General features: G+C 39.2%; 1 protein-coding gene across 2 annotated transcripts in view; it reads left to right on the top strand.

Moving 5' to 3' along the window:
• The window catches only part of Letm1 (Leucine zipper and EF-hand containing transmembrane protein 1), a 116,627-nt gene that overhangs the window by 76,109 nt on the left and 17,412 nt on the right, over positions 1-23,106 (top strand). The window contains exons 6-11 of one of the 2 annotated variants that reach the window (XM_070097032.1): positions 3,114-3,362; positions 4,125-4,301; positions 11,015-11,191; positions 16,051-16,170; positions 19,723-19,869; positions 22,167-22,345. In XM_070097032.1, coding sequence (XP_069953133.1) covers positions 3,114-3,362; positions 4,125-4,301; positions 11,015-11,191; positions 16,051-16,170; positions 19,723-19,869; positions 22,167-22,345 — 1,049 coding nt within the window. Of the gene's footprint in view, positions 1-3,113; positions 3,363-4,124; positions 4,302-11,014; positions 11,192-16,047; positions 16,171-19,722; positions 19,870-22,166; positions 22,346-23,106 lie in introns of both variants that reach the window. The other variant, XM_070097031.1, reaches the window with a different exon arrangement.

Genomic DNA, 23,106 nt, shown 5'->3' with positions numbered 1-23,106 from the left:
ATGGTGAGAGAGAGTAAAAGGAGAGCAAATGATAGAGTAGGAGAGGCACTGTCAAGAAATATTGCTGAGAATAAGAAAAAATTTTGGAGTGAGATGAACAAGTTAAGAAAACCTAAGGAACAAAGGAATTTGCCAGTTAAAAACAGAGTAGGGGAGTTGGTAGATGGGGAACTGGAGGTATTGGGAAGATGGCTGGAATATTTTGAGGAACTTTTAAATGTCGATGAAGAAAGGGAGGCAGTAATTTCATGCACTGGCCAGGGACATATAACATCTTTTAGGAGTGAAGAAGAGCAGGATGTGAGTGTGGGGGAAGGTGTGTGAGGCATTACGTAGAATGAAAGGGGGTAAAGCAGTTAGAACTGACAGGATCATGACAGAAATGTTAAAAGCAGGAGTAATTATAGTGTCAGAGTGGTTGGTATTTTTGTTTAATAAATGTATGAAAGAGGGGAAGGTACCTCGGGATTGGCAGAGTGTTTGTATAATTCCACTATATAAAGGGAAGGGGGACAAAAGATTGTAAAAATTATAGAGGAATAAGTTGCTGAGTATACCAGGTAAAGTGTACGGTTGGGCTATTATTGAAAGAATTAGAGGTAAGACAGAGAGGACTTCCAGCAGGCATGCATGAGCGTGTTCGATAGGAGTGAATGGAGACGAATGGTATTTGGGACCTGACGATCTGTTGGAGTGTGAGCAGGGTAATATTTAGTGAAGGGATTCCAGGACTTGAGTCCTGGAAATGGGAATTACAATGCCTGCACTCTAAAGAAGGGGTTTGGGATATTAGCAGTTTGGAGGGATATGTTGAGTATCTTTTTATGTATATGCTTCTGAACTGTTGTGTTCTGAGCACCTCTGCAAAAACAGTGATTATGTGTGAGTGAGGTGAAAGTGTTGAATGATGATGAAAGTATTTTCTTTTTGGGGATTTTCTTTCTTTTTGGGTCACCCTGCTTCGGTGGGAGACGGCCGACTTGTTAAAAAAAAAAAAAACAGAGAGGAGGATTGCAGATGAGCAAGGAGGCTTCAGAATGGGTAGGGGATGTGTAGATCAGGTGTTTACATTGAAGTATATATGTGAACAGTATTTAGATAAAAGTAGGGAAGTTTTCATTGCATTTATGGATTTAGAAAAGGCATATTATAGAGTGGATAGGGGAGCAGTGTGGCAGATGTTGCAAGTGTATGGAATAGGTAGTAAGTTACTAAATGCTGTAAAGATTTTTTATGAGGATAGTGAGGCTCAGGTTAGGGTGTGTAGGAGAGAGGGAGATTAATTCCCGGTAAAAGTAGGTCTTAGACAGGGATGTGTGATGTCACCATGGTTGTTTAACATATTTATAGATAGGGTTGTAAAAGAAGTAAATGCCAGGGTGTTGAGGAGAGCAGTGGGATTAAATTATGGGGAATCAAATATGAAATGGGAGTTCATACAGTTACTTTTTGCCTTTGGGGGATTCTATAGAAAAGTTGTAGAGTTTAGTGGACGAGTTTGGGAGGATGTGTAAAGGTAGAAAGTTGAAAGTGAACATAGATAAGAGTAAGGTGATGAGGATATCAAACAATTTAGATGAAGAAAAATTGGATATCACATTGGAGGGAGGGAGTATGGAAAAAGTAAATGTTTTCAAATATTTGTGAGTTGACTTGTCAGCAGATGGGTTTATGAAGGATGAGGTTAACCATAGAATTGATGAGGGGAAAAAGGTGAGTGGTGCATTGAGATACCTGTGGAGACAAAAATTGTTATCCATGGAGGCAAAGAAGGGAATGTATGAGAGTATAGTGATACCAACACTCTTATGTGGGTGTGAAGCATGGGTTGTAAATGCTGCAGTGAAGAGGCAGCTGGAGGCAGTGATTTCATGTCTAAGGGTAATATGTGGTGTAAATATTATGCAGAAAATTTGCAGTGTGGAAATTAGGAGGATGTGTGGAGTTACTAAAAATACTAGTCAGAGGGCTGAAGAGGGGCTGTTGAGGTGGTTTGGTCATTTAGAGAGAATGAAACAAAGTAAAATGACTTGGAGAGCGTATAAATCTGTACGGGAAGGAAGGCTGGGTAGGGGTTGTCTCCAAAAAGGTTGGAGGGAGAAGTAAAGGAGGTTTTGTGGGTGAGGGGCTTGGGCTTCCAGCAAGCGTGCATGAGCATGTTATATAAGAGTGAAAGGAAACAAATTCTTTTTAAGACCTGATGAGCTGTTGGGGTGTGAGAAGAGTAATATTTTGTGAAGGGATTCAGAGAAACCGGTTAGCTGGACTTGAGTCCTGGAAATGGGATGTACAATGCCTGCACTTTAAAGGAGGGGTTTGAGATATTGGCAGTTTGGAGGGATGTGTAAACTGTTGTATCTGCGCACCTCAGCAAAGACAGTGATTGTGTATGAGTGATGATGAGAGTGTTGAATGATAATGAAAGTTTTTTTCTTTTTTGTTTTTTTTTTTCTTTTTGGGTTTTTCTTTCTTTTTGGGTCAACCTGCCTCATTGGGAAACTGCCGACATGTTTAAAAAAAAAAAATGTAGATTGAAAGGTTTGATTCAGAGCTTTGAAGATTTATTGTATGTTCTGGTCATTTAGAAAGAATGGAATAATATAGGTTGGGAAGGAGGTTTTAGAAACCAAGGGTGGATGAACAACATAGTGACAAGAGGGGTGGGAGAGAGGTTTTGAAGTTTGGGCTTGAATATATAGCGAAGTGAAGACAAGTGAACGTGGGATTTACATTTTGTTGAGCTTCAAGTAAATTAGTATTTGTGAAAGGACTCTGGGTAAACAGCTAAACTTGTTTGAGTTCTGGATATCTAAAACTACTGTACTGTGGCTGCACATAGAAAGTGGGGTGGAAAGAGATTGTTGTGGGTGATCAGCATTGTATCCAAGTTTCTATGAACTTCTGGAAAGGCAGCTGGAGAGTTATTGTTAACAAATATTTATTTTCTGTTCACCCTACCTCGATGGGAAGTATCAAAGTTAATTTAATGTAAGTGTTTAGAAAGAAGTACGTTGAAAGAAAAAGTTTAGAAAACTATAATGACTTGAGTTTCTGTGATGTAGTCATTGCTATGCAAATTCTCATGATCACAACTTTTGTTTGGTATGGTACAGATCATTGAACATGAAGGCGTGAATTCTCTGGCAGTGTGGGAGCTCCAGCAGGCCTGTCGTGCCAGAGGGATGAGGGCATATGGCTTATCCGAAGAACGACTTCGCCTGCAACTGAATCAGTGGCTTGAGTTAAGCCTTAAAGAAAAGGTGCCTCCATCTCTGCTGCTCTTATCACGAACACTGTACCTTCCAGAAAGTGTCCAGACCTCTGACACATTGGCTGCCACTATCTCAACTCTACCAGAAGAGGTAGGTTTCAGAGAGAATCTGGTAAAAGTAAGCATATACCAGAAGCTTTTTATTTGATTTTTAGGATCTTCTTACAGATATTAAACATTTTTATTAATTGCAGTTGTAGAAGAGATAACCATACTAAGAAAGAGTGGTAATATGTGAATGAAAAGAAGCTGGATATGCTATCATTGAGGGTAATTATTAAGAGGAATGGGAAAGGTAAAATAGTAATTAGATTGGTTCTATTAAAGAGTAAGAGATAAAGACATTACTGTGTCAGTAACGAACAATTGTGGTAATAAGAGGCATAAATATTTAAATTTGAGAATTGAGTCATTCAGAATGAAAGCATACAAAATAATATAAGTTATTTGGTGGTAGACTGGTGTAGCTCAGTGGTGAAGTGCTCATCTTGCAATTGATGAAAGGCAGAATCAATTCCCAGGTAGGGTCAGATGTAAGGATTTGGAATGAATTACCATAAAATCATGTATTTTGGGGTTTGAGTTACGATAGTTTTGAGGTATGCTAAATCTTTTGAAACAGAATATCATAACTCAAGGGACTTATTTTTATTTTTTGTGTGTGCACATGTGTGTGCATGTGTATGCATGTGTGTGCATGCATGTGTATGCACATTGTGTGTGTGTGCGTGCATGTTTGCACACACGCTTGTGCACATGAACATTTGTTTTATTTATTTAGTAGTATTTATTTATACTTAATTTATATTTATTGCCTTTTTTCTAATATATAAATTTTGTTTTAAATCATCAGGTTGCCACACGGACTAAGGCAGCCATTGGCAAGCGAGAGGGTAAGATTGACAATCTCACTCGTTTAGAGGTAATCAAGGCAGAAGAGAGGAAGATTGCTGAGGACAAGAAAGAGTTAGAGAGGATCCAGGAGGAGAAGAAGTTAAAGGAGGAACTCACAAAGAAGAAAGTGGAGGAGGTTAGCAAATACTTGTTTTAATGTGACTATCTATCTTGTGGAATTTCAAATTTGTGCAAAATTTCAATTTCTTGAAGGGCTGGAATAATATATGAAGCCTAAAACTAATTGGAGGGAAGGGCCAAATTGCATTTTATATATAAATAATGATAAAATCTTATTGCTTAAATCTTTTGTATAATTCTTCTTTAGAATATTAAGTGTTATGTGCAGTAGATCCTCGAGTAATGTGTGGGTTACGTTCATTAAAATCAGTGCTTTATTCAAATTAGTGTTAAGTAAAGTGAAGAACATATGGGTAAGTAGGGTTACATTCCTTAGACAAGCAAAAAAATAAGGCAAACAAACTTCTTTGAAAGTAGGCTAAAGAGTGATAGAGAATTTTATCATACCTTCAGTTCTAGTTCTTCCTGCTTGTTGATAGGAAATTGAGAGAGATGCTTGATGTGGCCCTTCTCTGAGGTGGATGGCTGTGGTGTGAGTGTTGATGTCAGTGGAAAGTTGTGAAGTTGATGATTGTACAGAATTGCTGAAGAATTCTGTATTGCATCTGCTCTGTTTACCTGGCAGTTCTTTATACAGCATATATTGTTGACTGTGGCACTTTATCCCATGACACTTTCATGTGTGCTAGTGCATCAGTAATCTTAAAAATATGCCAGAACTTTGGCACTCAAATGTCTGAGCTGTCATCTATTGGTACTAAGAGTTTTTCCATAACCCTGTGTGTGATAATGCCTTAATGTAGTGATTCTATCAAAGATATTGTATTAACCCTTTGACTGTCGAAGGGCCCAATCCTGAAGTTGCTCCTGGTGTCGCAAAATATTCGAAAAAAAAAAAAAAAAATTTTTTCTTATGAAAATGTTAAGATTATTTTTCTGATTGTTTTAGTCCCCAAAAAAAATTTTTCCCATCAGTACTTACCGAGATATAGAGTCCTGAAGTTTGCTGAAATTGATCTGCTGGCGGCAACAGCAGCGACTGCCGCTCACCCGGTAAACTTTTATTTACTTGTATTCGATGGTTTCTTGTTTTTTTCACTATTTTATTTTTTCACATAACTTTTGTGGCCTGTGAGACCAAATTATTGTGCAATGTTCAAATATACACTCGTTGAATGTAACACAATTATAGCAAAAACACTCGTATCATTATAATGTTGCTAAAACTTGTTTACACAAACAAACAATGTAAACAAATGTTTATTACGATTGCTTTATAATATATATACATATGTACAATCACTGGACACTTTATTAGAAGTGCTGCAGCTTGTGGAATTCTTTGAAACATGGGTATAAGCACAATGGTGTCTTACACTCCTCACACATAAAACGAGTGTCTCTGCGTTTTTGTTGGCGTTTTGCGGTATGTCCACAGACAAAACACGTCTTCTGAGCATTTTTCTTGGCAGTAGTAGCAGGCAGTGGTATGGGGTAGTGATCACCAGGCCTCAGACGAGAGGACATGTGTTGATAATTTCGTGGGCGCTGGTCTATTGCAGGTGTTGTTTCTTGGTACTTGAATATTATTTGTCTGATAACTGACAAACAAAATTCACCATATTTGGGTTTGTTCTTGGTCTTCAACTTATACATATTATAAGCATTCAGCATGGAAATGTCAAGAAGATGGAAAAACAGTTTTATGTACCACTTATAACTCTTGCGAACACAGTCAGCAAACCCAATCTGCATGTCACATTTGTCCACTAAGCGCATATTGAGGTTGTAATCCATCACAGCTGCAGGTTTTACAATAGGTTCATTGGTCTCTCTATTCTGCTTGCCAGTCTCTACCATTTCGTGTCAGTGAACTGATGTCATCAGTGTGACATCACGTTTGTCATGCCACCGAAATGCCATGATGTCATTGGCAGCAAACACCTGCACTTCACCTCTACGACTGCCAGCTTCGAACCTAGGCATATGTTTACGACTTCTACGCACTGTGCCACACACATCTGTCATGTTCACTCGCAAGAAATCACTGAGTATAGGGCTTGTGTACCAGTTGTCAGTATATAAAATATGCCCCTTACCAAGATATGGCTCCATCATTGTTCTAACCACATCACCAGAGATACCCAGTAACTTCCTGGTATCTTCCATTGTTTTACCGCCAGTGGACACAATTATATCCAAAACCAGACCAGTTTTGCAATCACACAGAACAAATAACTTTATACCAAAGCGTTTCCTCTTGCTTGGTATATACTGCTTGAATGAGAGTCTTCCTTTGAACAAAATCAAAGACTCGTCAATAACAAGCTTCCTGAAGGGATAAAAATACATACAGCACTTTTGTTTCAGGTACATAAACACACGTCTGATCTTATATAACCTGTCGCTTCTGTCAGGCCTGGTTTTGTCTGAAAAGTGTAACATACGTAACAGTAACACAAATCTATTCACTGGTATAATGTCACTGAAAGCAGGGGTTGAAATCAGGCGGTCTGTCGTCCAGTATGTGCTGACACTATGCTTATACACATGTGGCATAAGCATTATTGTGGCAAAGAACAGATACATCTCTGCCACAGTTGTGTCCTTCCACTGGTGTAGGCGTGATCTTGGTGAAAGCATAGTGTTTGCCATGGTGTACTCATAGTATGTATTGCTTTCCCTGACAACAATGTCCATCAGGGGTTCATCGAAGAACAACTGAAAGCATTCCAGTTCAGTGGGATTGTTCCCAAGTGTACATGATGGCCGTATTCCACTTTGTCCTCCATCAAAGTCATGGGGATTGGGAACAAACTCGTCATCTTGATGCCAATCCCAGATGCGGTCAGCTGGTGCGTTCTGGATATTGTAATGTCGTTGTGGTTGTGCAGGTTGTGGTTGTGGTTGTGAGAGTGTGGGGTCGGCCGAAGCAGGTTGTAGTTGTGCAGAGTCAGCAGCGCGGGCACTAGCGTGGCCCGCTGCTGGTGTCACATGACTCATGGCACCGTCACTATCACCACCACCGCCTGCTGCCTCACTCACATCATTTATACCCATCGTAACAATATCATCATCTTCACTATCAGGACGTGGTGTAGGGCCACGGGATGTGCTCCGAGATGTACTCCTTCCTCTTGGAAGAGCATATGGCACACTACCAGACAGCATGCGACGTCGTACATACTGCCGTTTCACTGGGGAATATTCACCCTCACTGTCACAACTAGAAGTGCTTTCAATAACCTTGAAATCACTATCACTATCACTTGCACTGCTCACATCTGAGTCTTGTACACGGGCAAATAGTTTCCTCTTTCGTCCTGGTACAGGTGAATATGAACGAGCCGGCCTAGCACCAGAGGTGGATGGTTGTGGGTCATCTGGGTTTTCATCACTAATTATGTTATCCTGGGTAATTTTCTCGGTCACACCCGCTTCAAAACCAGGGAATTCACTTTCACTGACACTATCATCACTGTTTGAGCTATCACTTGGGAACAAAAGACCTCCAATCCGCCGAGGAGTGAGGAACTTCTTACTGCGAGGCATGGTGAAAATGGACTACCAAGATGGCGTTCCCACAATGCACCGCTGAGTCCCAGATTTTTTTCACAGGGTGCACACCGACCACTGAGACCCATTCTCTCTCGTGTAGGCCTACCAGCCCTCTCCCGCTCGATTTGAAGCCGCTAGAATTTATGCGTATAGATACGTCAAACACGGTATCTCCCATGACGTACATATACGACCGCGACAGTCAAAGGGTTAATTGATTAAAGCACAACATGCACATTTGGGTCCAGAGCTTTCAAAATTTAAGAATGGCTTCAGAATTAGTAAGAATCAGTAGAACCTTGAATGCAAGGCTCCTTTTTGGTCAGGTACATTTTTACTGCAGGAATAAACTGATTCTGGAAGTACTGAACAGTGCCTCAGTCGTCCATGCTGTGTTGCCCTTTCAAAGCATAGAGAAGCTGTTTGTAATAAATTACAATAAGTTTGCACCTTAAATTATCTATTGCATTAGCATATAGAAACAAGCTCATGTAATTTCTTGCTGCCTTGAACCCAAATGCAAATTTTTCTTGCTTGGACAGCATGTGTTTCCAATATAACCCCTGTCCTGTCAGCTTTAAATGCTTTATTGGCAGTGTAACCCCTTGGATGTAATTTTCACAATACGTTATGGACAGAAATTTCCTGCAGTAATGTGTGATGAGCTGATGCATTCTCACTAAACTTTGCTATGAAGTTGTAAGCGGGTATTTAAGTTGGTTAAACTGACCAGCACTAAATGTACACTCTTATGAGGGCTTGCCTTCCTTTCACATACACTTCCATAGTAAGATGAGGCTTTCAGCCTTATCTGACCACTAAGTAGGACACGTTCCTTTGTTTTTTCCTCTTTTCACACATTCAGTAACTTCTTTTGTCAATAAACTGGCCATAACCCACTGAGACAGGGTGCCCTAAAAAGAAAAATGAAAGTTTCTCTTTTTTAAATTTAGTAATTTATACAGGAGAAGAGGTTACTAGCCCCTTGTTCCCAGCATTTTAGTCCCCTTTGACACTTATGGCTTACGGAGGAAGAATTCTGTTCCACTTCCCCATGGAGATAAGAGGAAATAAACAGGAGCAAGAACTAGTAAGGAAATAGAAGAAAACCCAGAGGGGTGTGTGCGTATATATATGCTTGTACAAGTATGTGTCCTAGGTAGTAGGTTGGTAGACAGCAACTGCCCAGGGAGGTATTACCATCCTACCAAGTGAGTGTAAAACGGAAACCTGTAATTGTTTTACATGATGGTAGGATTACTGGTGTTTTTTCTATCTCATGTATATATATGCTTGTACACATACATGTACAAGCATATATATACATGCACCTCTGGGTTTTCTTCTATTTTCTTTCTAGTTCTTGTTCTTGTTTATTTCCTCATATCTCCATGGGGAAGTGGAACAGAATTCTTCCTCCGTAAGCCATGCGTGTTGTAAGAGGTGACTAAAATGCCGGGGGGCAAAGGGCTAGTAACCCCTTCTCCTGTATAAATTACTAAATTTGAAAAGAGAAACTTTTGTTTTTCTTTTTGGGCCACCCTGCCTTGGTGGGATATGGCCGGTTTGTTGAAAAAAAAAAAGTACGTGTAGCGTGACTGAAGTGTAAGTAGAAGTAGCAGACGTACTTGGAACCTTGCATGTTTGTGAGACAGAAAAAAGACACCAGCAATCCTACCATTATATAAAACAATTACAGGCTTTTGTTTTGCTCTCACTTGGCAGATGGTAGTACCTCCTTGGGCAGTTGCTGTCTACCAACTTACTACCTATAATTCAGTAACCATCCCATTTTATTTAGCTGTCTGCTACTACTACTACTAATACTAATAATAATAATAATTTAGAATATTGCATTTCTTGAGAGCCTGTTCTTTCAAAAAATTCACAGGTGCTCACAAATCAAACAGTAAATACACCAGCTGCAGTAACAAGAATGCTAAGGCTTTTACTCAAGAGTGACAGTATGTTCATCAGTATTGTAAGCTCTGGAAAAGTGGTGTGCTTGCGGCTGTAACTTGAAGGGATAACTGATTCTTGACTCTTAACAGATGCTGGTAACTAAATTAATACAGTCTTGGAATTGTAGAAGAAAAGGCTTTTTCTACAAATGGTTTTTCCCCAATAGCACAAAGCTCAGTAATTTGTAGAAACATTTCTGAGCCTGATGTAAAAGGTACAGGCATATCAACAAGATAGTACCTTGCTTCTTTATACTTCACATCTTTAAATGTTAAAACAGTTTAAATTCAATTCTTGCCTTGATAGAGCCAATGTAGCTTCAAGTAGGGATTAGTGAGAACTCCATTTGGGAGCAAAAATGCCAGTCTAACTACACAATTCAGTACAGATTGAAAGTCATAAGCAAGTAATCAGACAAACTTCCAGCAGGCGTGCATGAGCGTGTTCGATAGGAGTGAATGGAGACGAATGGTATTTGGGACCTGACGATCTGTTGGAATGTGAGCAGGGTAATATTTAGTGAAGGAATTCAGGGAAACCGGTTATTTTTATATAGCCGAACTTGAGTCCTGGGAATGGGAAGTACAATGCCTGCACTTTAAAGGTGGGGTTTGGGATATTGGCGGTTTGGAGGGATATGTTGTGTATCTTTACACGTATATGCTTCTAAACCATTGTATTCTGAGCACCTCTGCAAAAAAGTGATTATGTGTGAGTGAGGTGAAAGTGTTGAATGATGATGAAAATATTTCCTTTTGGGGGATTTTCTTTCTTTTTGGGTCACCCTGCCTTGGTGGGAGACGGCCGACTTGTTAAAAAAAAAAAAAATCACATTTTCTGTTTTAGGTAAAATGAGAACATTTCCCACAATGAATGTTTCACAGTTCTGTATTATAATAACCTTGTTAATCTTTCTTTCTTTCAACACACCGGCCGTATCCCACCGAGGCGGGGTGGCCCAAAAGGAAAAACAAAAGTTTCTCCTTTTACATTTAGTAATATATACAGCAGAAGGGGTTACTAGCCCCTTGCTCCCGGCATTTTAGTCGCCTCTTACAACACGCATGGCTTACGGAGGAAGAATTCTGTTCCACTTCCCCATGGAGAAACCTTGTTAATATGATACTTTTAAATGCTGCTTGTTATGTCCAATCTCATCCTCAGTTGTAGTAAAACAACACAGGGAAGAAAAGCTGCTATAAATTATGTTTACAGTTAGTGTGAATGTTGACTCATCACTTCTTGCAGGAGGCCCAGCGACAAGAAATGGCTGTGCAGGTAGCTACTGCTGCTGCAGTAGAAACTCAGAGAGAAGTTCTTCAAGCAGGGTCAGATGTGTCTTTGGTACCACCATTAGCAAATAAGATCCTCTCTGAAGGAGTGCAGGTCACTAAAGCTACAGTCTCTCTCTCAGGAGAGATAGAAGTAAGTCTGACACTGTACATAAATTCATTGGTTAAATTTTTTTGTTACATCACAATACAGCAGACAGCATAGGCAATACAGAAATGAAAAGAGGAACTGAGTGTAAGGTGGAAAAACGTCTAAAGAATGAATGATATCTTTTGCATTTATTGACAGATGAAATAAATAAAATTAATACAGTGCTGCTGTATATAATATTGTATTTTTAAGTTATGCAGAATACACAGAAAACCTTTCATTTTCCCTTGACAAAATATGAATATTTTTGTCCTTTGTAAACTTAGTATTTTTTTAAATAATTTGGTACTCTATATTCTTTCAGAGTTGGCTATAACAAATCATTATGAATAATTTTAACAGGGAAGAAAAGTAATACTAAAACTTTTTTTTTTTTTTACAGATAGATCAATTGTAGTTAATAAATATAGTGATGTTTTCAAAAGTATGGAAGATAAGAATTGTAACATTAAATTTGCTTGCATCACACATTTTAAAGCCACTATACTTTTTTTAAATAATCAGGTAAAATTTTATTGATTGAATAATAGTGTGTTAAGTACTGTAGGGCCCCAATTATATTGCAGGTTAGGTTCCAGGCTACTGCTGGAAAGCAGACATCAAAAGAAAGCAGAACGCCATTTTTTCCACTTATAAATGCATATAAATGCCAGATAACAAGTTTACACTAACATATTACATTAGCAATAGAACTAGGCATTAAAAACAATAAAAAATCAAATACACACACACAGTACACTCATTATTTACCTCAAAATATTTGTAGTCTTAATGTAGGGCAAAAGGAGAGTAGTATTTACTGTAAGAAGTTAGGTGTGGTAGCCCTCCTGGCCACCCCCACCCACACATAATATACTACGATGATGCTTAACCCCTTGACTGTCGCAACCCCAAATCCTGAGGTGTCTTCTGGTGGCGCAAAATTAAAAAAAAAAAAAAGATTTCTTACGAAATGATAGAGAATCTTTTCCTGATTGTAATGACACCAAAAGAATGAAATTTGATGGAAAACTGACGGAGTTATGCTCTCCTGAAGTTAGCAACCTCGGCGATATTTACGAATTGGCGATTTCGCCCACTTTGAGCCCTATTTTCAGCTAATTCCATTTTTCCAGTCGACCAAACTCATAGCTATTGCTTTAGAACTCCATTTCTCTTATCAATTGAGTACAAGAAACTGCCCATTTACCGATATCAACTACCCAATAACGCTGTCAGAAATTTGCAATTTGGCCAATTTCACGAAAATTAAAAAATATGACAATTTCAAATTAGGGTCCAGAATGAACAATGCAGACATTCCTGGCTCTAAAATAACATTTTCTTTGTTCATCAGTCACATCTCCAGGCTCTTCTGATATTACTCTTGCTTTCTATTTTGAATTTTTATTCAAACAAAAAATAGAAGATTTATTGTTATGCAGACAACTGCAATATAGTAATAATTGTATAAATAATGTCAACCCATTCATGACTGCATATTAGAATGGCTACTTGGACATTTATTGGAAAATGACATCATTTGTTTACTTTTGAACATCGGCACAAATCAAACATTTCCCCTACTTTGAGCTCCATTTCAAGGTTCTTTTCATAGTAAAATCAATCTAAATCACCTCTATTTCTATAATATGCTTTCTATACTATCAAATGAGACCAAGAAAAAGAGAATACAACCATAAATACTATACGAAAATAGACCACAAATTCGGCATTTTAATTAAAAAAACGGTCAGGGTTTTTTTTCTCATCATGCACTGCGTGCTGCAGGATTTTTTTTTATATGGTGCACACTGACCACACACACCCATTCTCTCACATGTGGGCCTACCAGCTTTCTCCTGCTTGATTTGAAGCAGGAGAAAGCTAGAATTTATGAGTATATATACATCAAAAACGGTGGCTCGTAAGATGTATATATACGACTAAAACAGTCAAAGGGTTAAAGCTCTGTAGAGTGATAAAATTAATGTACAGTACACTTATTACTTACCTTAAAATATATGTAGTCTTAATGTAGGGTGAAAGGTGAAAAGTATTTATTTGTAGAAAGTCATGTGGTAGGTAGGGTAGTGTAGGGAAGACAGCCTGGCCACCCCACCCACTATGTAAACAGACGATGTGTCTGGTTATGGTTCATAAACACTCATACAAACACCTTACATTGTGTACAAGTTGTCTCCACAGTGGTACAGTAGAATAAATAAAGGCCAACACTTCCATTCTCATGTAATTTTTAGAAGGAATGATGCTCTGACAAATTATTATTATTACAAATTATTATTATTACAAGTTATTATTATTATTACAAGTTGTTATTATAATCATAATAAAAAAGAAGCAGTAAACCCACAAGGGTCGTGAATTACTACATATAGAGTGAAGACATACGAAATTAATATTTCTCTACAGTTATCCCCCAGTGTTTGACTAGAGAAAACGTAATTCTTCCGACACTCCTACAAAGCCACTTTGTAAACAAATCTCATATTTATGTAAATTTTTATTCTGTGGTTGTATGTATAATGTTTATATGCTATGTAATGTGTTTCTTATGTAATTTTGAAGAAAATATCATAGATGGATTAATGAATATATCTATATTAACATAAAATAAGACAATTAATGTACCAAACAGTGATTATTATTACGTAGTATTACTATGACATCATGAGTAGAGAGAGACTTAGTGATTTTAATGTGTACCTGCATGCCAACACAGTGTGTAAGTATATTTAGGTACAGGTACACACAAGCATAATTATCAAAGTACAGTGGACCCCCGGTTAACGATTTTAATCCGTGCAAGAGGGCTCATCGTTATGCGAAATAATCGTTATGCGAATCAATTTTCCCCATAAGAAATAATGGAAATAAAATTAATCCGTGCAAGACGCCCAAAAGTATGAAAAAAAATTTTTTTTACCACATGAAATGTTAATTTTAATACACACAAACTGAAAAAGGCATGCACAATTAAATGACACTTACTTTTATTGAAGATCTGGTGATGATTGATGGGATGGGAGGAGGGGAGAGAGTGTGTTAGTGTTTAGAAGGGGAATCCCCTTCCATTAGGACTTGAGGTAGTAAGTCCTTTTCTGGGGTTACTTCCCTTCTTCTTTTAATGCCACTAGGGCCAGCTTCAGAGTCACTGGACTTCTTTCGCACAAGATATCTGTCCATAGTGGCCTGTACCTCTCGTTCCTTTATGACTTGCCTAAAGTGTTTCACAACATTGTCAGTGTAATAATCACCAGCACGGCTTGCAATAGCTGTGTGAGGGTGATTTTCATCCATGAAGGTTTGCACTTCAAGCCACTTTGCACAGATTTCCTTAATCTTTGAAGTAGGCAACTTCTTCAATTTCTCTCTCCCCTCCTCCGAAGCAATTTCCTCAGGTGTGGCCTCTTGCTGTTGAAGTTGATCTAGCAGCTCATCAGTGGTTAGTTCTTCATTGTCCTCCTCCACCAACTCTTCCACATCCTCCCCACTAACCTCCAACCCCAAGGACTTTCCCAATGCCACAATGGATTCCTCAACTGGCACAGGATTCTCAGGGTTAGCCTCAAACCCTTCAAAATCCCTTTTGTCTACACATTCTGGCCACAGTTTCTTCCAAGCAGAGTTCAAGGTCCTCTTTGTCACTTCCTCCCAAGCCTTACCTATAAGGTTTACACAATTGAGGATATTAAAGTGATCTCTCCAAAACTCTCTTAGAGTCAGTTGAGTTTCTGAGGTCATTACAAAGCACCTTTCAAACAGAGCTTTTGTGTACAGTTTCTTGAAGTTGGAAATAACCTGCTGGTCCATGGGCTGCAGGAGAGGAGTGGTATTAGGAGGCAAAAACTTCACCTTAATGAAGCTCATGTCCCCATAAAGTCGCTCTGACACGTCTGTAGGATGACCAGGGGCATTGTCTAACACCAGGAGGCACTTAAGTTCTAATTTCTTTTCAGTTAGGTAATTTTTCACATTGGGGGCAAATGCATGGTGTAACCAGTTATAGAAAAATTCCCTAGTGACCCATGCCTTACTGTTTGCCCTCCACAGCACACACAAATTATCCTTGAGGACATTCTTTTGCCTGAACGCTCTGGGAGTTTCAGAGTGATACACTAATAAAGGCTTCACTTTGCAATCACCAGTAGCATTGGCACACATCAACAAAGTAAGCCTGTCTTTCATAGGCTTATGTCCTGGGAGTGCCTTTTCCTCCTGAGTAATGTAGGTCCTGCTTGGCATTTTCTTCCAGAACAGGCCTGTTTCATCACAATTAAACACTTGTTCAGGTTTCAGTCCTTCAGTTTCTATGGTACATACAAAATACGCAATACCTTTAAAACACTTGAAATTTCGGAAAGTTTCCAGACATAATAGATGTGCTCACGGAGAATGTAAACAAACCGGGTGGCGCACGCCATATTTGAAAGACCGCTTGCCGTATAGCAAATTTTGGTCATAATTTGAAATCGCCATATTAGCGGAACGCCGTAAGGCAAAATGCCCTAAGGTGGGGCCCTACTGTATTTGGCTGCCTTTTTTTTTCTTCTTCTTCAACAAGTCGGCCGTCTCCCACCGAGGCAGGGTGACCCAAAAAGAAAGAAAATCACCAAAAAGAAAATAATTTCATCATCATTCAACACTTTCACCTCACTCACACATAATCACTGTTTTTGCAGAGGTGCTCAGAACACCACAGTTTAGAAGCATATACGTAAAAAGATACACAACATATCCCTCCAAACTGCTGCCAGTTAACATAAATAAAATATTCATACACAGAGTTTTATCAGTACATACTGTACAGTATTTAATAAACATTGAACTTACTAAAGCAGAAGGCTGACAAGGAGAGTCTTATTGACCGAGCTCCAGTGTTGAAGGACAAAGCTGAGGTGCTCTCCGAGGAGTCTTTAAAACCACCTCAGATAGTTCCTGCTGTAGAAGCACCACCTGTGGTAAGTGACTCGGGCATCATGCACTGATCTTCATGATATACAAAATATTGTTTTAGAACAAATGTGTAGTTACAGCATTGTGTACAGTAGACTACTATGTATCAAGTGAGTTATATTCTTGAAATCATCACTATAGGTGATAATGCAACATGTGATGTGAACAACTGGGGGAAAATTGGGTTACAATCTTGAGACCTTCAAAATAAATAAAGTTTTTATAAATTCTTAATTCTTCAAAAAATATTTTCTTTTTGCAATGTCTTTGATGAGCGAATTGATGTTATGGCCAAAACTGTTGTCCAGAGGGCTGAGGAAGGGTTGTTGAGGTGGTTCGGACATGTAGAGAGAATGGAGCGAAACAGAATGACTTCAAGAGTGTATCAGTCTGTAGTGGAAGGAAGGCGGGGTAGGGGTCGGCCTAGGAAAGGTTGGAGGGAGGGGGTAAAGGAGGTTTTGTGTGCGAGGGGCTTGGACTTCCAGCAGGCATGCGTGAGCGTGTTTGATAGGAGTGAATGGAGACAAATGGTTTTTAATACTTGACGTGCTGTTGGAGTGTGAGCAAAGTAACATTTATGAAGGGGTTCAGGGAAACCGGCAGGCCGGACTTGAGTCCTGGAGATGGGAAGTACAGTGCCTGCACTCTGAAGGAGGGGTGTTAATGTTGCAGTTTAAAAACTGTAGTGTAAAGCACCCTTCTGGCAAGACAGTGATGGAGTGAATGATGGTGAAAGTTTTTCTTTTTCGGGCCACCCTGCCTTGGTGGGAATCGGCCAGTGTGATAATAAAAAAATAATAAAAAAAAGTAAAACAATGTGACTTATAGTACAATACTTCTTACCTTAAATTCTGGTTGCTGGAGCATGATGAGCTTGAAAGTCAGTAGAGATAGTTGCTGTGGCTTTAGTGGGCCAAGGTGGATGACTTGAGCTCTTGGGATAAAGTGGATGGCTAAGGTTCTGTAGATGAGGTGGATGGCTGGAGTTCACGGGCCAAGATGGATGATTGCCATTTCCACACACAGTAATTTTTATATCTGGGTTTACCACAGATTAAGTGTTAAACCATCCTGGAGTAAACAAACACTTGTGTAGGTTTTGTGGTCAGCTCACACACTGTTTTATAGTAAGATGCAGCTTTCTCCTTAATCATCAGGAAATTAAAAGGGGCACTTTTCTTTGGATTCTGCTGAATCCACACAATCAGCAGCTTTTCAGTCATATTTAGCTGTATTGACCTCTTTTTTCATTATTTCCAGCAGGTCACATTCAAGGTTACTCATTACATAAGCTCTTATCTGCACTTTGTCTCAGATTGAAAAAAATTGGTTCACTTTCCACCAACAATGCACTACTTTTAAGTGCTATAAGTCAGTTAATTGCCCTCAATTTTTTCACGAGGCATAGTTTCACACCTAAACTTATTGGCACATTTAGCATCGCTTGTATTGCTGTTTTGTGCATTGGTTAATATCCAGACTTGAGAAGGGATAATGAAAAGATTGAATTTTTTTCCTGGACGAACAGGCCATATACCACCAAGGCAGGGTGACCTAAAAAGAAAAATTTAAGTTTTTCCTTTTTAAATTTATTAATTTATACAGGAGAATCGGGTTACTAACCTCTTGCTCCCAGCATTTTAGTCACTTCATATGACATGCATGGCTTATGGAGGAAGAATCTTTTCCACTTCCCCATGGAAATAAGAGGTAATAAAGAAGAAAATAATAGAAAATCCAGATAGGTGTGTAAAAATATGTGCATGTACATGCATGTGAAGTGTGACCTAAGTGTAAGTAGAAGTAACATGATATGCCTGTTATCCCATGTGTTTGTGAGACAAAAAAAAAAAAAGACACCAGCAATTTTTTATTAACACACTGGCCGATTCCCACCAAGGCAGGGTGGCCAGAAAAAGAAAAACTTTCACCATCATTCACTCGATCACTGTCTTGCCAGAAGGGTGCTTTACACTACAGTTTTTAAACTGCAACATTAACACCCCTCCTTCAGAGTGCAGGCACTGTACTTCCCATCTCCAGGAGTCAAGTCCGGCCTGCCGGTTTCCCTGACTCCCTTCATAAATGTTACTTTGCTCACACTCCAACAGCACGTCAAGTATTAAAAACCATTTGTCTCCATTCACTCCTATCAAACACGCTCACGCATGCCTGCTGGAAGTCCAAGCCCCTCGCACACAAAACCTCCTTTACCCCCTCCCTCCAACCTTTCCTAGGCCGACCCCTACCCCACCTTCCTTCCACTACAGACTGATACATTCTTGAAGTCATTCTGTTTCGCTCCATTCTCTCTACATGTCCGAACCACCTCAACAACCCTTCCTCAGCGCTCTGGACAACAGTTTTGGTAATCCCGCACCTCCTCCTAACTTCCAAACTACGAATTCTCTGCATTATATTCACACCACACATTGCCCTCAGACATGACGTCTCCACTGCCTCCAGCCTTCTCCTCGCTGCAACATTCATCATCCATGCTTCACACCCATATAAGAGCGTTGGTAAAACTATACTCTCATACATTCCCCTCTTTGCCTCCAAGGACAAAGTTCTTTGTCTCCACAGACTCCTAAGTACACCGCTCACCCTTTTCCCCTCATCAATTCTATGATTCACTTCATCTTTCATAGACCCATCCGCTGACACGTCCACTCCCAAATATCTGAATACATTCACCTTCTCCATACTCTCTCCCTCCAATCTGATATCCAATCTTTCATCACCTAATCTTTTTGTTATCCTCATAACCTTACTCTTTCCTGTATTCACTTTTAATTTTCTTCTTTTGCATACCCTACCAAATTCATCCACCAACCTCTGCAACTTCTCTTCAGAATCTCCCAAGAGCACAGTGTCATCAGCAAAGAGCAACTGTGACAACTCCCACTTTATGTGTGATTCTTTATCTTTTAACTCCACGCCTCTTGCCAAGACCCTTGCATTTACTTCTCTTACAACCCCATCTTTAAATATATTAAACAACCACGGTGACATCACACATCCTTGCAATTCTGTCATGTAAAACAAAGACAGGTTTCCATTTCACACTCGCTTGGCAGGACAGTAGTACCTCCCTGGGTGGTTGCTATCTACCAACCTACTACCTAGAAGATTCAAAATAGACTGATAAATATGAGTTGAGTCTGGTATTGGACACTTGAAGGTAATTGATGGGTGGGTGTTGTTTACATCAGTGGGTGATGATGCTAAGCCTACTTAAAAAACTGGCTTTGCCGAAAGTGCAAGGGACAGCACAGGTAAAATATCCCATCGGCATGAAAAATAGTCACTTACGGTGAAATGTGGTGATATAAAATTTCAGATTGTGATATATTGGCATATTGGTGCATGGTAGAGTGAAACATGGCAGTCTACTGTACTATAGATAAATTATTGGATATTCATCTCTTTGCATGCTCTTTATAATGAAATACAGCCAGTTTTGAAGTATTGTGTTTCAGATATATACATGCCTATAAATTGATTGAACTTTATAACTTCAGTATTTACACTAAGAAAATTTATTATTTTTGTAGCTGACAAGTAAGGATCTGCGCGATGTGGAAGAAGCCATTGAAACTTTAGGTGTAGAAAAGCGGAAGTTGATAATCGAGGAAAAAGAGTTATCAGAACTGAAGAGTGAGTTAGCTGATTATCAGGAGGATGTTGAAGACTTTGAAAAGGTAAGTGTGGAATTAGCTGACAGTGTATTTTTAATGTGGGGAATAATTAAAATTAGTAATCAGTTTTTTTGCTGCTGTTCAGAGGAGAAAGGTTTTGCTGGTGTGGCAATATTAGTCTCACGTAACGGTAGTCATAATGGTAGTCATAAATGTCTTATGTGCCACTGTATATATTTAAACTTAAATTTTTCTTTTAGTACTTGCTCTATGTACCTTGTTGCTAGAGATGCGAGGTTATAAAAAAAAATAAATTAATATTGCCAGACAAACAACTAGCCATTGCATGTGGTAACCTCATTTCTTTTGTGATAAAGGAACAAGACTGTGATAATAGGTGAGAAAAAGACAAGAATTGGAAGGGCTGTATATTTTTATGCAAAATTCAGCTTGTGTAAATTATATTAATATGCTGCATATCTCTGTTCTGTTTCTCAGAATTTGTGAAGTGGTTTAGCAGGCACTGAACAGTTACTGTATTTAAAATGCTTTAGAATAAAGATGGTATTCAAGCAGTGGGTTGTGGTAAGTGTTTATGCACCTGGGGTAAAAAGTATGGATGGGGGAGGTAGGTATTTGGTGAATGTTTAGGGAGCACTAAGCCAAGTGAAAATAATAAGTGGGGTGATGACCCCTAAGTGCTAAAGTATGAGAGACTTGTTGCTGGTATAGAAAATAAGTGTGGGGTGTCAGGGGTAAATGACAAAGGAAGGCCCCCAATTTGAATTCTGCATAGAAAAAGGTTTAAAGAAGTACTTATTTATCCTCTTTTTCTACAAAAGATATGATAAAGGGAGTAGCTATAGCAGTTTGATAGACTAAGGTTTATAGAAAGGTTATTAGGTAGACTTCTGGAAGCATTTATGTGAACAATATTTAGATAGCTGTAAAGAACTGTTTAGTTATGGTTAGAAAAGGCAGATGATAGGGCAGATAGGGAAATAATGTGGCAAGAGTTGCAAATGAATGGAATACATGGTAAGTTACTAGAAACAGTGAAGAGTGTTTATGCAGAATGAGGTGCAGGTTAGGGTTTGTTGGAGGGGGAGGGGGGGATCTAGTTACTGGTGACAGGGATGTGTGATATCACTTTGGTTGTTTAACATACTTATAGAAGGGGTTGTAAAAAGTAAATTCTTGGGTGTTGGAGTGAGAGATTAAAAGATGGTGAATCTGATACAGTGTAGGAGTTGTCACAGATACTATTTGCTTATAACTCAGTTCCTCTGGAAGATTTTGATGATAAGTTGTAAAGGTTAGTGAATGAATGTGGAAGGGTATATGAAAGATGGAAATTAAAAGTGAACATAGAATAGTGCATGGTGATGGGAACAACAAAGAGTTTAGGTGGTGAAATATTGGATATCATAGTGGAGGGAGGGAGTATGAAGGAAGTGGATATGTTTAGATTTTTGGCACTGGACTTGTCTACAGATGAAAATTGAAGTGAACCATAGAATATACAAGGAGAAAAATGTAGGTGGTGTGTTGAAGGCTTTGTGGAAAGAAAAGTTTATTTCTGCAGGCAGAAAGGCAATTGTATCAACACTTTTATATGGGTTTGAGGCCTGGGTTTTGAATATTGCAGCAAGGAGGAGGTAGAAATAGTGGAGATGTAATATTTGAGAGTAATTTATGGTGTGAATATCATCCAAAGAACTCAAGAGTAGAAACTAGAAGATGGTGTGGAGATGTTAAGATGGTTTTGGTATGTAGAAAGGATGGAGAGAAATCACTCTACCTTGGTGATAGATGACCAGTGAGTTAAAAAACATTGTAATACATATGATAGTATGAAAGATGTAATTTGGGCAGAGTAAGAATGGTGCCAGATCAACCAGGCTGTGATGGATATGTGGGGCAACGGGCCTCCAGCAGCAACAGCCTAGCTTATGGCCGGGCTCCGAGAGTAGTTAAACTCTTGAAACTCTTCAAAGGTAAAGGTTGTCATGTAGGAAGCATCTAAGAGAGGGTTGTAAAGAGAATATGAAAGACAACATTGAAAGGTTGTCTCTTGAATGTATAACAGGTACATGTGATTGGAAGAGAGACCGTATAAGAGACTTGATGTTCTGTTTGAGTGTGAGAAAAGTAATACTTATTGATGGCCTTCTAGAAGGACAAGTAGAGAGGAAGTGATAGTGAATGAATTTTCTTGAATCACTCTATTTCTAGTGAAAAATAAATAGTGGTTTGAAAAAGACTATTGTGAACAATATTTAGTCAAATTCCATTGTTCTATATTGATGAATGAATTGTGATAATTGCAAAAATTTGGCTGACATCATTGATATTTACAGGCCTTGGGTGAGGCTGATGTTAATAAGGAGCAGCTTCGAGAAAGTAAAGCTGCTAAACGACTCTTTGTTAGAGTAAATAAAATGATCAATAAGATTGAGCCGGTTCTTGAAAGCCTGAAGAAGGAGAAGGACTACCGTCAGAAAATTGTTGATGCTGGCGAAGCTAAGGTTCAAGACAAGTAAGTCTGAAATAATTTATATATGTAATACATTGGTGATGCACTTTGTGTGTGTGTGTGTGTGTGTGTGTGTGTGTACTCACCTAATTGTACTCACCTAATTGTGGTTGCAGGGGTCGAGACTCAGCTCCTGGCCCCGCCTCTTCACTGATCGCTACTGGATCCTCTCTCTCTCTGCTTCCTGAGCTTTGTCATACCTCTTCTTAAAACTATGTATGGTTCCTGCCTCCACTACTTCACTTGCTAGGCTATTCCACTTGCTGACAACTCTATGACTGAAGAAATACTTCCTAACGTCCCTGTGACTCGTCTGAGTCTTCAGCTTCCAGTTGTGACCCCTTGTCCCTGTGTCCCCTCTCTGGAACATCCTATCTCTGTCCACCTTGTCTATTCCCCACAGTATCTTGTATGTCATTATCATGTCTCCCCTGACCCTTCTGTCCTCCAGTGTCGTCAGTCCGATTTCCCTTAACCTTTCCTCGTACGACATTCCCTTGAGCTCTGGGACTAGCCTTGTTGCAAACCTTTGTACTTTCTCTAACTTCTTGACGTGCTTGACCAGGTGTGGGTTCCAGACTGGTGCTGCATACTCCAGTATGGGCCTAACATACACAGTGTACAGTGTCTTGAACGATTCCTTATTAAGGTATCGGAACGCTGTTTTCAGGTTTGCCAGGCGCCCGTATGCTGCAGCGGTTATTTGGTTGATGTGTGCCTCCGGTGATGTGCTCGGTGTTATGGTCACCCCAAGGTCTTTCTCC

The sequence above is a fragment of the Cherax quadricarinatus genome, chromosome 56 (assembly GCF_038502225.1).
Source record: "Cherax quadricarinatus isolate ZL_2023a chromosome 56, ASM3850222v1, whole genome shotgun sequence".
NCBI classification, from domain to species: Eukaryota; Metazoa; Arthropoda; class Malacostraca; order Decapoda; family Parastacidae; genus Cherax; species Cherax quadricarinatus.
Note: the sequence above shows the minus strand (reverse complement) of the source record. Positions and strands in the feature narration are given on the sequence as shown.